Here is a 12,339-nt window from a genome sequence, read left to right on the forward strand (position 1 = left end):
TTTTCAAATAAAGATTTCTACTCCAAATCGTCTGAATGCTTTATTACTACACACCTGGTCCCTCCAAAAAGTTGAGGGGCCGTGCTACACAAGTCCATATCCCCTTTCCAACCTGTAAACTTACCACTGTCATTGTTCAGCAAACATATTTTCAAACATTGCTAATCGGCTGTCCGTATCAGCGGATTAATTGATTGAGTCAACACTACAGCCGTTCCACACAGTCAAATGAAATATTATTTATAGTAAACCGTTGCACAAAAACCCCCCACCCCTGGGGACTTACCGCTTTTCCCTGTGGTTCGTGGTGGCAAACATGTCCTGACACAGTAGGCATAATGCTTCCAAGTTAGTCCAAGTAGTCCGTCTACTACCTAATATGAGCTGCGAACGAGTTATTTGGTCGGGGGATAAGCCCCAACGTTGGTGATCGGGATTACAAATTAATGAAGGGGATTAGGGAGGGCAGTTAACAGATGTGGACAGTTTTCTTTGAAATGGTACACAGAGATAGCTAGGGTAAAGTAATAGCCACACACTAGACACAGGTAAGGCTTGTATATTAAAAAAAAGTTTAATACATGACATTTATTGATCATATAACTTCTAGACGAATATTGCTTGCAATACTCTGTGGTTATCCGTTAAAAATATTGATTGTGTGCTGTCAGATAAAGAGGCCATGCACCGACGACAGGGCCCGGGACAGAGATACGGGACGCCCAGCACCAGCATCATGGACCGGGATCAGAATCGATGGGACGCGGACCTCGCTTGCGTTGTACGCCCTCTATCGGTGAACTCAAAATAGAGCAGAGAAACTGGGGTCAAATCCGGTCACCCAACAGTCATGGTGAAGAAGGTAAACGTTGAGGGACTTGACGCCTTCCGGGCGAAAATTAAAGAATACGAAAAGACGGACTATCTATATGCCTACTTCAGTGGATCGAAAGGTGAAGATGGAAAAAGCTGGTGTCCCGATTGTGTGGCAGGTAAGGCAGAAATGCGATTGGTTGCTTTTACACCTCGCTTCCTGAACTGTGCCAGTCTGTGGTACTGGTAGGCGTGCATCGTACGGGATTGGGAGGTACGATGGGAGGTTTTTGATTGGCAGCTGAGCTGTTTGACCACAGATAACAGACAGTATCTTACGATCTAAAATTGAGGTCAGGGAGGTTGAATGGTCGTATGTTGATGTTGGTACATGTCGATCTTTTTGTTAGTATTGTTTGTATAAGCATGGACGTACACGTACCATAACCTAGCTCTGCATGGCAGGGCTTAGACTTGGTTCAAGTCGGTGAATTTAAAAATAATCACCTATAGTTGCTCTTGTGTCTCTCCTATTTCGTACGAACCTATTCGGAATTTGGTAGCCTAGGCCAGGTTTTCCCTGCGATTGAATGCGTTACCTTTGAGTCTGCGCAGTATAGTGAGTTAGTTTCTGCCTCCGGATGAAACTCCCCTGTATAGCGTTCACCCGACTCATCGCGTCCACTCCACTGAAACACGAAAGCAAAAGACAAATCATTGCGTTCACTCCACTCAAACATTCACAAATCACAGACTTGAACCAAGTCTAGGCAGGGCTGTGTGTTACCGGCGTTATACGGCCTCCCACCACATGTGTGGGAGGCCGTATAACGCCGGTAACACACAGCCCTGCCATGCAGAGCTAACCATAACCCTGCGTACAATGCTGTGTGTTCCTCCCATGGAGGTAGCACTCTCTACTACCTCCACTGATGGTTACTCCGTACAATGCCAGGAACACACAGCATTGTACCATGGAGGTAGCAGGGCTAGGACGTACCACAAATCTGTGGTACTACCATGGTATAAGTGCCAATCTTTTTGTTATCATTCCCACTGCCACCCGGCAGCATAGTTTGTTTGTGATGTCATTTCTCAGTTTCTGCATGGAGCTTGAAGCCTTGCTTTCCGGTCATGTTTGCAGCACCTCCATCCTCAGTGTTATCATATGACACCAGTGTTCCATTACTATTAAGTTGACTTGGCAAGTCAACTTGCTGGTATTTATCGTTCAGGAACCGGACTGTGCAGGAGCTATTAAAACGGGTCCTACTAATTACTGCCCATGACTGCCTGTAGCTGCCTAAGGACTGCCCGAGGAGCAAGAAGGCCAAATTTCACAAATTTTAACACTAAGCCAGTAGCTTGAACTTATATTATACCTGGCTAACCAAAAATGTCATTGATTTGGTGTTTTTCTGTAGCGGTTTTAGAACCCGAAAGACGCCGGGCTTTTGACCAGAAAGACGTCCCCATCTTGATTGTGAGATCATACCATTCAGTGCAAGGGGTGGTAGGCTGTCAAGCTATACGCGCTCAGCGAGGTTATTGTACCACCTCTCGGACTGAGCAAAGTTGAAAGAAAACAGATTTGTCTGCTTCGACGCCATGCTGCATGTGTGCTTGATCAAAATTTGGGAACAGCGAGACGCGATGATCGTGCACGGTTGGCATTTATATAATTTGTCGCAACATTTCTGTCAATCACTCACTGTCAGAAACTATCGCTCACCTGAAAATAGGCACAACTGACATGACAACGTGCCTAACGTGATAACGTGTGGACTACGATGCCGATTTTTCAGACAACGCCCAGAGAATCCGAAACTTTCCACACAAAATGAGTGATTGACAGAAATGTGTTGCAACAAATTTAGTCTGATTGTCGCCTAAGCTCAGTCGTGGGAAGTGCTTTCGGTGTTATCCTTTGTGTATAGAAAACGCATAACGATGAAAAAAATGCATAGAGTGTCAATTTCAATGCGTATATACGCACGATTTTTGCATAAACGCGAACTCTGTTAATGCTTTACACTACAGTGAGATATCAGTCAGATCAGTATCTGCAGCAGATTTCATCACATTTGGTGAAGTTATATCGGAGTTATATGACTAATTACAAACCTTCATAAAATATGCAAATGAGCTATTTTTTAACCTAACACTGCCAAATGCTTCTAAGTATAATTAGATATATATCGGATCAATATTTGTTGCAAGTATCATCAAGTTTCGTGCAGGAATTTCAGAGTTATCTCACAAATAACAAAAGTTCATTAAATATGCAAATGAGAAGATAATTGACATGACACTCACAGTATCATCATAATGTTCTGAGACTGTCATCTGTGAAAAGTTTCATGAAATTTGGTGCAGTATTTCTTCATATATGTCTACACTGTCATTACCGTCTCCATAGGGAAACCATTGTATGGAAAAAAAACAATATTGCATAACTTCATTAACATGCAAGCCACACTAATCAAAATCTAATCAGTTCTTGCAAGTAGCATATGGTACCTGTGTACCAAATCTGACTTGAATCCGTTCAGGCGTTTTTGAGTTATCGTGTAAACAGACAGACAGACAGACACACACACACACACGGACAGACAGACGGACATTGCTATGACAATAGCCCACGTGTTTACACACATGAGCTAAAAATGGTGGGACATTTCGCACCAGAACTTATATTTAATATTATGATATAATAGCAATAAACCACCACAGCAATGGGCATACATGTACCACTTGATTTTGACCAGTTCACTCTATACCGGTATATGCTCTCAATATCACTCTTGCACATTTGTCTCAAACTGGTCAAAACCTTGTGGTATACCGTCACTTGGTATGGTTTTTTGCTTAAATATTGAACAATGTGAGCATTCATTCAGGGTATAACATATCCACGTATCTGAATTTACCAAATAATTCCATTTTCATAAAGCCTATCACAGCCTTTTGATTTTTTTTGTAGCGGAGCCAGTGGTGGAAAAGCATCTAGCGTCTGCACCAGAAGATGCCGTATTTATTTATTGCAGTGTTGGTGAAAGGAACTTGTGAGTAACTTTTCATTTTTGTTCAAAACAAATTTCACGTTCAGACCAAGAGGATGAAAGGCAGTACACTGTATTTCCAAAATTGAAGAGGATTCACACTAACTGACCAGTTTATGTACTGAGTCTTGTTATTGACCTTATGTGAAGTAATCCGGATCTATACACTTCTAGAAAGTCCTTGAATTTTAAAGCCATCTTGGAAAAGTCATTTGAAATGAAATTTAGTCCAGAAAAGTCATGGAAAATTGATAATCCATCCACAATTCTCAAAAATAACAAGATAATCAGTCATGATATGCATAGTACATGTAAAATGATGTAAAAAAATGATATGTGAAAATACATATTTGGAAAATAGTATTTTGGAACTGAAAAAGTCTTTGAAAATTGCTGAAATATTCATGAAAGTCCTTGAATTTTATGTGATTTTGAAGTTACAATTGGAGTAGTGTGTGGAATAATTCTTTCATGACAGACAGGGTGGGTTAGCCTTGATGTACATGTTGACAAAGCAAGACAAGCTACCGAGGACAAAAACTTAAAATAAATATTCCTTTCAATTCATTGTTTGTAGCTGGAAAGACCAAAACAATGGTTTCCGAAAAGATCCAACCCTTCGGCTGACTGGTGTTCCTACATTGTTACGTGTGGGAAAGGTAGGTTTTATGGTCATAACGCTATTGTAAACAAACAAAAATAAACAAACACATGCATACATATCCTTCAAAACGTTAACTTTTCTAGATAGCCAAGGGATGACATATGCTGGAAGATTGACTTCATGGAATGTGTTTTATTTGTGAAATAAAATCCATGATGAATTGTTTCTACAAAGGAATGAATTTACTGAGAAATCTGCAAAGGCTATACAAGAATGCATACAATAAAAGGTTTTGTATTAATCATTATTCTATGTTAAAATCGATGAACAGTACTGGTTTGGTGTACCATTGTAGTGTTGCAAAGAAGAAAGAACTATGTCTCACCCTTTTCCTACCACAAATGCGTGGAAGGTACATACATGTATCTCATTCACTTTATTTGATCTGTAGTAGCATGTGGATAAAGACGTGAAAATAACAATGAATTTTTAGCTCCGCTGTCAGCGACGCGGAGCTTATCAAATAGGTTGATTTTCCGTCGTCGTCCGTCGTCGTCCGTCGTCCGTCAACAATTGCCTTCTCCTCTGAAACCGCAAGTCCAATTGCTTTGAAATTTTATATGCAGTTCACTTGGGGTGACCTCACTTAAGTTTGTTCAAATTGTGGTGATATTTGCATATTTGTATTTTTGGGGCATTTTCTGCTGTTTTTGGTAAAAAAATCTACTTCTCTGAAACCGCTTGTCCGATTGCTTTTAAATTTAATATGCAGTTTACTTAAGGTGACTACAGTCAGATTTGTTCAAATCGTGGTGAAATTTGCATATTTGTATTTTAAAGGCAATTCTTGTCATTTTTGGTAAAAAAATCTTTAAAAATCTTCTTCTTCAAAACTGCTGGTCAGATAGCTTTGATATTTTGTACATATGTCCCTAGGGATGATCTATTTCAGATTTGTTCAAATTGTGCAGAAATATGCAAATTTGCATTTTTAAGACAATTTTTGCCATTTTTGGTCAAAAAATGTTTTTTTCAAAAAGTACTGGTCTGATAGTTTTGAAATTTGGTATACAGGTTTCTATAGATGAACTTAGTAATATATATTGAATTTCTGATGAAATCTGTAATTTTGTATTTTTGGGGCAATTTATGCCATTTTTGGTCAAAAAATGTGTATTTCCAAAATTGCTCATCTGATAGCTTTGAAATTTGGTATACAGGTTCCTACAGATAAACTTAATGATATTTATTGAAATTATGATGAAATCTGCAATTTTGTAATTTTGGGTTAATTTTTTCCATTTTTGGTCAAAAAATGTGTATTTCCAAAACTACTCATCTGATAGCTTTGCAATTTGGTATACAGGTTCCTACAGATCACCTTAATGATATTTATTGAAATATGATGAAATCAGTAATTTTGTAATTTAGATAGCCAAGGGATGACATATGCGGAAGGTTGACTTCATGGAATGTGTTTTATTTGTGAAATAAAATCCATGATGAATTGTTTCTACAAAGGAATGAATTTACTGAGAAATCTGCAAAGGCTATACAAGAATGCATACAATAAAAGGTTTTGTAATAATTATTATTCTGTGTTAAAATCGATGAACAGTACTGGTTTGGTGTACCATTCTAGTGTTGCAAAGAAGAGAGAAGCATGTCTCACCCTTTTCCTACCACAAGTGTGTAAAAGGCACATATCTCATTCACTTTATTTGATCTGTAGTAGAATGTGGATAAAGACGTGAAAATACAATGAATTTTAGCTCCGCTGTCAGCGACGCGGAGCTTATCTAATAGGTTGATTTTCCGTCGTCGTCCGTCGTCGTCCGTCGTCCGTCAACAATTGCCTTCTCCTCTGAAACCGTATGTCCAATTGCTTTGAAATTTTATATGCAGTTCACTTGGGGTGACCTCACTTCAGTTTGTTCAAATTGTGGTGATATTTGCATATTTGTATTTTTGGGGCATTTTCTGCTGTTTTGGTAAAAAAATCTACTCCTCTGAAACCGCTTGTCCGATTGCTTTTAAATTTAATATGCAGTTTACTTAGGGTGACTACAGTCAGATTTGTTCAAATCGTGGTGAAATTTGCATATTTGTATTTTAAAGGCAATTCTTGTCATTTTGGTAAAAAAATCTTTAAAAATCTTCTTCTTCAAAACTGCTGGTCAGATAGCTTTGATATTTTGTACATATGTCCCTAGGGATGATCTATTTCAGATTTGTTCAAATTGTGCAGAAATATGTAAATTTGCATTTTTATGACAATTTTTGCCATTTTTGGTCAAAAAATGTTTTTTTCAAAAAGTACTGGTCTGATAGTTTTGAAATTTGGTATACAGGTTTCTATAGATGAACTTAGTAATATATATTGAATTTCTGATGAAATCTGTAATTTTGTATTTTTGGGGCAATTTATGCCATTTTTGGTCAAAAAATGTGTATTTCCAAAACTGCTCATCTGATAGCTTTGAAATTTGGTATACAGGTTCCTACAGATAAACTTAATGATATTTATTGAAATTATGATGAAATCTGCAATTTTGTAATTTTGGGTTAATTTTATCCATTTTTGGTCAAAAAATGTGTATTTCCAAAACTACTCATCTGATAGCTTTGCAATTTGGTATACAGGTTCCTACAGATCACCTTAATGATATTTATTGAAATTATGATGAAATCAGTAATTTTGTAATTTTGGGGCAATTTTTGCCATTTTTGGTCAAAAAGTGTGTTTCTCAAAAAGTACTGTTCTGATAGCTTTGAAATTTGGTATACAGGTTTCTACAGATGAGCTAAGTAATATATATTGAATTTCTGATGAAATCTGTAATTTTGTATTTTTGGGGCAATGTTGCGATTTTGGTCAGAAAATTTCATTCTCAAAAAACTACTCATCGGATAGCTTTGGTTGACATGTTCTTAGGGATGATCCGATGTGATGTATTCAAAGTATGATGAAATTGTGTATTTTTGCAGCTTATTTAAGCCACTTTTTTCTGGCCATTGCATTGAGCTATCAAAGATTTCCACCTTCTTCATCAACATGTGTCAAAAATAGTTACTCTCTACATAAAACACAGCGGAGCTATATCGGCCGCTAGGTCGCTTGTCTTTTATTTCTGCTCCTTTGATTGTTCACTTGAAGGGACTCCATAAAAATAAATGAATCCCACTTGCCTTACACAAGCTACAGTAATCTACAACCCCTATGTAGAATTAGTGCAATAGTTATTTCTGTGGAAATAACAGTTGCACAACTGTGCTTGAGTGTGTGTCTGTGATGCAACATTGTAATTAGACTGGAAGATCCGTCGTTTGAGGGCCCTCTCTACAAGGGGGAGTGTAGAGCCGTCAAGTGAAGGATCTTTCAGTCTACATCGTAACATGTTAAAATTGATCACCTCAAATGCTGTAGGGCTTATCATCCTTTACAAATTTCCAAATGCGCTGTACATTTTTATCCTTTCACCGTTTCTTTTCCAGCCCCAGAAGTTGGTTGAAGGAGAACTGATGAAAGATGACCTGGTCAAAATGTTCTTTGAAGAGGATTAAGAAAGGAAAATCATCCAAATATTGACACTCTTAACCTAAGCTGTTGCAATCTTATTGTATGAGAAAGATAAATGCTCGATAATGAAGGTCATTAATGCAGCCAAAGACGTGTGGAGTGACCATGAGCCAAAGTACTAAAAGTCAAGAAATTTTGTGCTGATGCGAGAGTATATTATGATTGTCTGTGAAGTCTAGGTATGTTCATGAGCTTCCAAAGTCAAACCTTGATTCCAAATATGTTACATGAGATATATGTTTTAATAAAAGTGATGCACAAAATGTTCAATTGTCGTATGTTTCTTTTAAAGGAGATCTTCGAGATGACAAAAGAACACGGATATGTATGGAGTATAACAAAACCCTTACACCAAGGAGGCTTGCTTTTGGTCAGGATGCACTTCGGGAACAGAAATTTAGACTCTCAAACTGTTACAACTCTTGTTTGGTCTACCACTGGTGGGGGCTCATTTTGACAGTCTTGGAGTAACTAAACTTTTTACTGGCCTATTTTGTTGAAATTGAAAATTTGATTTTTCTCCATAGAGTGAACACAAGGATGACAGCCATTTTAGCTCCCATAGCCATATGTATATATGGCAATGGAAGCTATTCTTATAGGCTAGGGAAATGTCTGTATGTATGTATGTCTGTATGTCTGTATGTCTGTATGTCTGTATGTCTGTCCGTCAACATCAAAAACTCCAAAACCGCTGCACATTTCATCTTGATATTTGGTGTGTACATGGATGATGGGCTGTAGATGAGATTTTGTTCAAATGAAGTTGTCATTGCCAAAAATATGCAAATTAGTGCCAAAAAAGGCGTTTTTGGTAAAAAATCTCCTTCTTCATAACCGCTGGTCAGACAGCTTTGATATTTGGTATACAGGTCCCTAGCGATAACCCAACTTGGATTTGTTCAAATTGTGATGAAATATGCAAATCTGTATTTTTAAGGAATTTTTTGTCATTTTGGTCAAAAATTATTTCATCAAAACCGCTTGTCTGACAGCTTTGATATTGGTATACAGGTCCCTAGGGATAGCCCAACTTGATTTGTTCAAATTGTGATGAAATAAGCAAATCTGTATTTTTAAGGAATTTTTTGTCATTTTGGTCAAAAATTTATTTCATCAAAACCGCTCGTCTGACAGCTTTGATATTTGGTATACAGGTCCCTAGGGATAGCCCAACTTGGATTTATTCAAATTGTAATGAAAAAGCCAATCTGTATTTTTAAGGAATTTTTTGTCATTTTTGGTTCAAAACTTTATTTCATCAAAAACGCTCGTCTGACAGCTTTGATATTTGGTATACAGGTCCCTAGGGATAGCCCAACTTGGATTTGTTCAAATTGTGATGAAATAAGCAAATCTGTATTTTTAAGGAATTTTTTGTCATTTTTGGTCAAAAATTTATTTCATCAAAACCGCTCGTCTGACAGCTTTGATATTTGGTATACAGGTTCCTACAGATAAACTAAATATGATATACAGAATATATGATGAAATCTGCAATTTTGTATTTTTGGTGCAATTTTGCCATTTTGGTCAAAAATGTGTTTCTCAAAAACTACTTGTCTGATGCCTTTGATATTTGGTATACAGGTTCCTGGGGGTTCTCTTAGTGTGATATAGTGAAATTTGATGAAATCTTCAATTTTTGTATTTTGGGTCAGTTTTTGCCGTTTTTGGTCAAAATATTTGTTTCTCAAAAGTTACTCATGTGATAGCTTTGATATTTGGTATACATAATTATGATGAAATCATCAATTTTGTATTTTTGCAGCTAATTTTGCCATTTTAGGTCAGGCCATCCTGAAATGAGCTATCAAAGATCTCAACCTTCTTCATCAATACATATGTCACAAAATGTTGCTCTCTTCATAACACAGCAGAGCTCTGTCGACCATTGGGTCGTTTGTTAGCTCCCATAGCCATATGTATATATGTTTACAAGTTTACATTTTATTGAAAATCTCAATAGCCACTGAGCAGATTAGATGAAAAATTAGCATGTAAGTACTTTGGGCTGACCTGAAATGATTGTGCACATCTTGGGTCAGTATCTTGGACTTGCTATTTTTCATGAATTTTTTGTAATTTTCTCCCATTTTTGGTCAAAAAATCTTCTTCTCTGAAACCACAAGTCTGATTGATTTGAAACTTGGTATGGAAGTGCATAGGAGTGACCTTTCTCAAATCTGGGCAAATCGTGGTGAAATTTGCATATTTGCATTTTTTGGCTATTTTTTTTCATTTTTGATCAAAAATTTTTTTTAACTCTGAAACCACACGTCCGATTGAGTTGAAACTTAGTGTAGAGGTTTTTACGGGTGACGTCAGTAAGATTTGATCAAATTCTGGTGAAATTTGTATAATTTTATTTTATTTGGGGAATTGTTTCTATTTGTGATCCAAAAAAATCTTTTAGCTTGATATTAGCTTGTTTTGATAACTATATGGGAGCGACCAGTGACATTGTCACTATTTTTAATTTCAAGAGTCTGAAAATACCGTACTGGGTAATTTTTTTTCCCTAGTACCAACTTTTGCATGGTAGCCCGTGATTTTTATTCTCGATTTTGAAAGGGAATGGTGTCAAAAGTTTCCTTATGGATATTGAACAAAAGTTTAAGGCTTTCAATTTCAAGGTGTGAACTACCTAAAAAACTTTGTATCACTTGTCTTCCTCTATTATGCATGTTACAAATATTGACACGAGAACATAACATGAGGCACGCCAATGCTGAGATGTGGTAATCATTGATGAGCAAAACATCTAGGAAAAGGTCATTGATTTACTGTAATACTTTACAGTGCTCAGCTATTCCCTCGGTATCTCTCGTTGTGTCTCTTTGCTTTACATAAGGGCGAGAACCATGTGATTACTTGGGGTGGGGGAAGGTGGTTTTATAGCAATTTTTAATGTCACCTTGACAACCATTTCCTTTCTATTGCTGGTCCAGCATCAAATTATTTTGTACATATGCATAAGCAGCCTATTATTTACTGTTCAGAAAGACTGCCAAGGCAGTATTATGACATCACATCACTATGCAATATTACAACTAAAGTGCATTGCCCCTATTTTAAAGGATCTGCGCTACAACCGTGCGAATTTGGCATAAATTCTGAATGTCATTCAGGATTCCAGTGCTGTTTTGGTTTTTATATAAGTAAACAATAATGACAGAAATACTGTGTTTTTTTATCAATAATGCTCATATTATAACTTTATTAATAACATATTAAGCACTTTTATGCCTTTGCTATACAGCCTTCTGGCCCTGTGACATAAAGCCTTGACAGGCCGCTACGATCAGAAAAGAAGAATTCATGTCAATCGAAATATAGAGTGTTCGCTGTTACAGATATTGTAGTGCTTTCAAAACTGACGCCTTGCCTGTTCTGTTTGCCAAGTAATTTAGGCACTATTGGCTGCAATAACAGTGAAAATAATTCATTTTATGTTTAAGTGATTTGTAAGGCAGTCACTTATTGGGCGACCAAGTTCTACAGTCATAAGTCAACTTTTGTATACCATGAATACTTATACTCTGGTCGCACGGCATGCCCGGCCCTCTATCAAAGAAAGAGAAATACGGGGCCTGGGGTATGATATATACCAGTAGCCAGTTTAGTACATTTTGATGATTACTTTGTCCCAGATATTTTTTTTCAGTGGTTTGTATCAAACACTTTCGTTGTAAATGTTGCGAAGTTGTTTTTAACATTACATACTAGTGGCAAGTGCTCAGGGGAAGAAATAATATACTTATAATATACAAAGCAGGGTGTGTTCACTGACATTTCATGATGCTTCAGGAAGGAGAAAAAGATAATGCAGTAGATGCATAAAACAAACAACTGTGAATAGTACCAAATTTTCCAAAAGGAGTTTAAATACACTTGTTGGGTTTATCTCTCGTCCAGGTGGCTACTATGGTTCTCTTTTTTATAGATCAGGACTTCTAGGCAAATATTAATATTGAATTGATGTGGTTTTTTTCCTCAGTCCCGCTAAAAGATATCGATTGTGGTATTTCTGTCTGGTACCCCTAATTTTTCTTGGGGAAATTGGTGGTCCCCTCCCTGAAAATCCTCCAGCCCCCGGAAGATAATTCTGAACACTCCCTTAGGTGTCCGTGACATCAAGACTTGAGTTTAACCCCCTATCTTATTGCACATTTAGGGTGAGGACCCCTTTGAGGTCAAGGACACCTTTGAGGCCAATAGATGATGTCCAATAGCTGCTGTAGTCGAAAACCATTGAAACGCATACATCTGATACATAC

At 37.1% G+C, this 12,339-nt stretch overlaps 1 protein-coding gene across 1 annotated transcript; it reads left to right on the forward strand.

The window, feature by feature from the left end:
* The first annotated feature begins 805 nt into the window (after window positions 1–805).
* On the forward strand, window positions 806–8,329 carry LOC139145374 (thioredoxin domain-containing protein 17-like). The gene is made up of 4 exons (XM_070716496.1): window positions 806–992; window positions 3,797–3,878; window positions 4,453–4,534; window positions 7,975–8,329. The coding sequence occupies exons 1-4, from the start codon at window positions 851–853 to the stop codon at window positions 8,041–8,043; spliced, it is 375 nt and encodes a 124-aa protein (XP_070572597.1). The 5' UTR covers window positions 806–850; the 3' UTR covers window positions 8,044–8,329.
* The last annotated feature ends 4,010 nt before the right edge of the window (window positions 8,330–12,339 follow it).

The sequence above is a fragment of the Ptychodera flava genome, chromosome 12 (genome assembly GCF_041260155.1).
Source record: "Ptychodera flava strain L36383 chromosome 12, AS_Pfla_20210202, whole genome shotgun sequence".
NCBI lineage: Eukaryota > Metazoa > Hemichordata > Enteropneusta > Ptychoderidae > Ptychodera > Ptychodera flava.

What these genes read in the sequence shown, in the direction of transcription:
- LOC139145374 (XM_070716496.1), top strand. Translation starts at nt 851, where the DNA reads ATGGTGAAGAAGGTAAACGTTGAGGGACTTGACGCCTTCCGGGCGAAA. An exon ending in GTGTCCCGATTGTGTGGCAG is followed by an intron (nt 993 to 3,796) that starts GTAAGGCAGAAA and finishes TTTTTTTTGTAG; the next exon opens with CGGAGCCAGTGGTGGAAAAG. An exon ending in AGTGTTGGTGAAAGGAACTT is followed by an intron (nt 3,879 to 4,452) that starts GTGAGTAACTTT and finishes CATTGTTTGTAG; the next exon opens with CTGGAAAGACCAAAACAATG.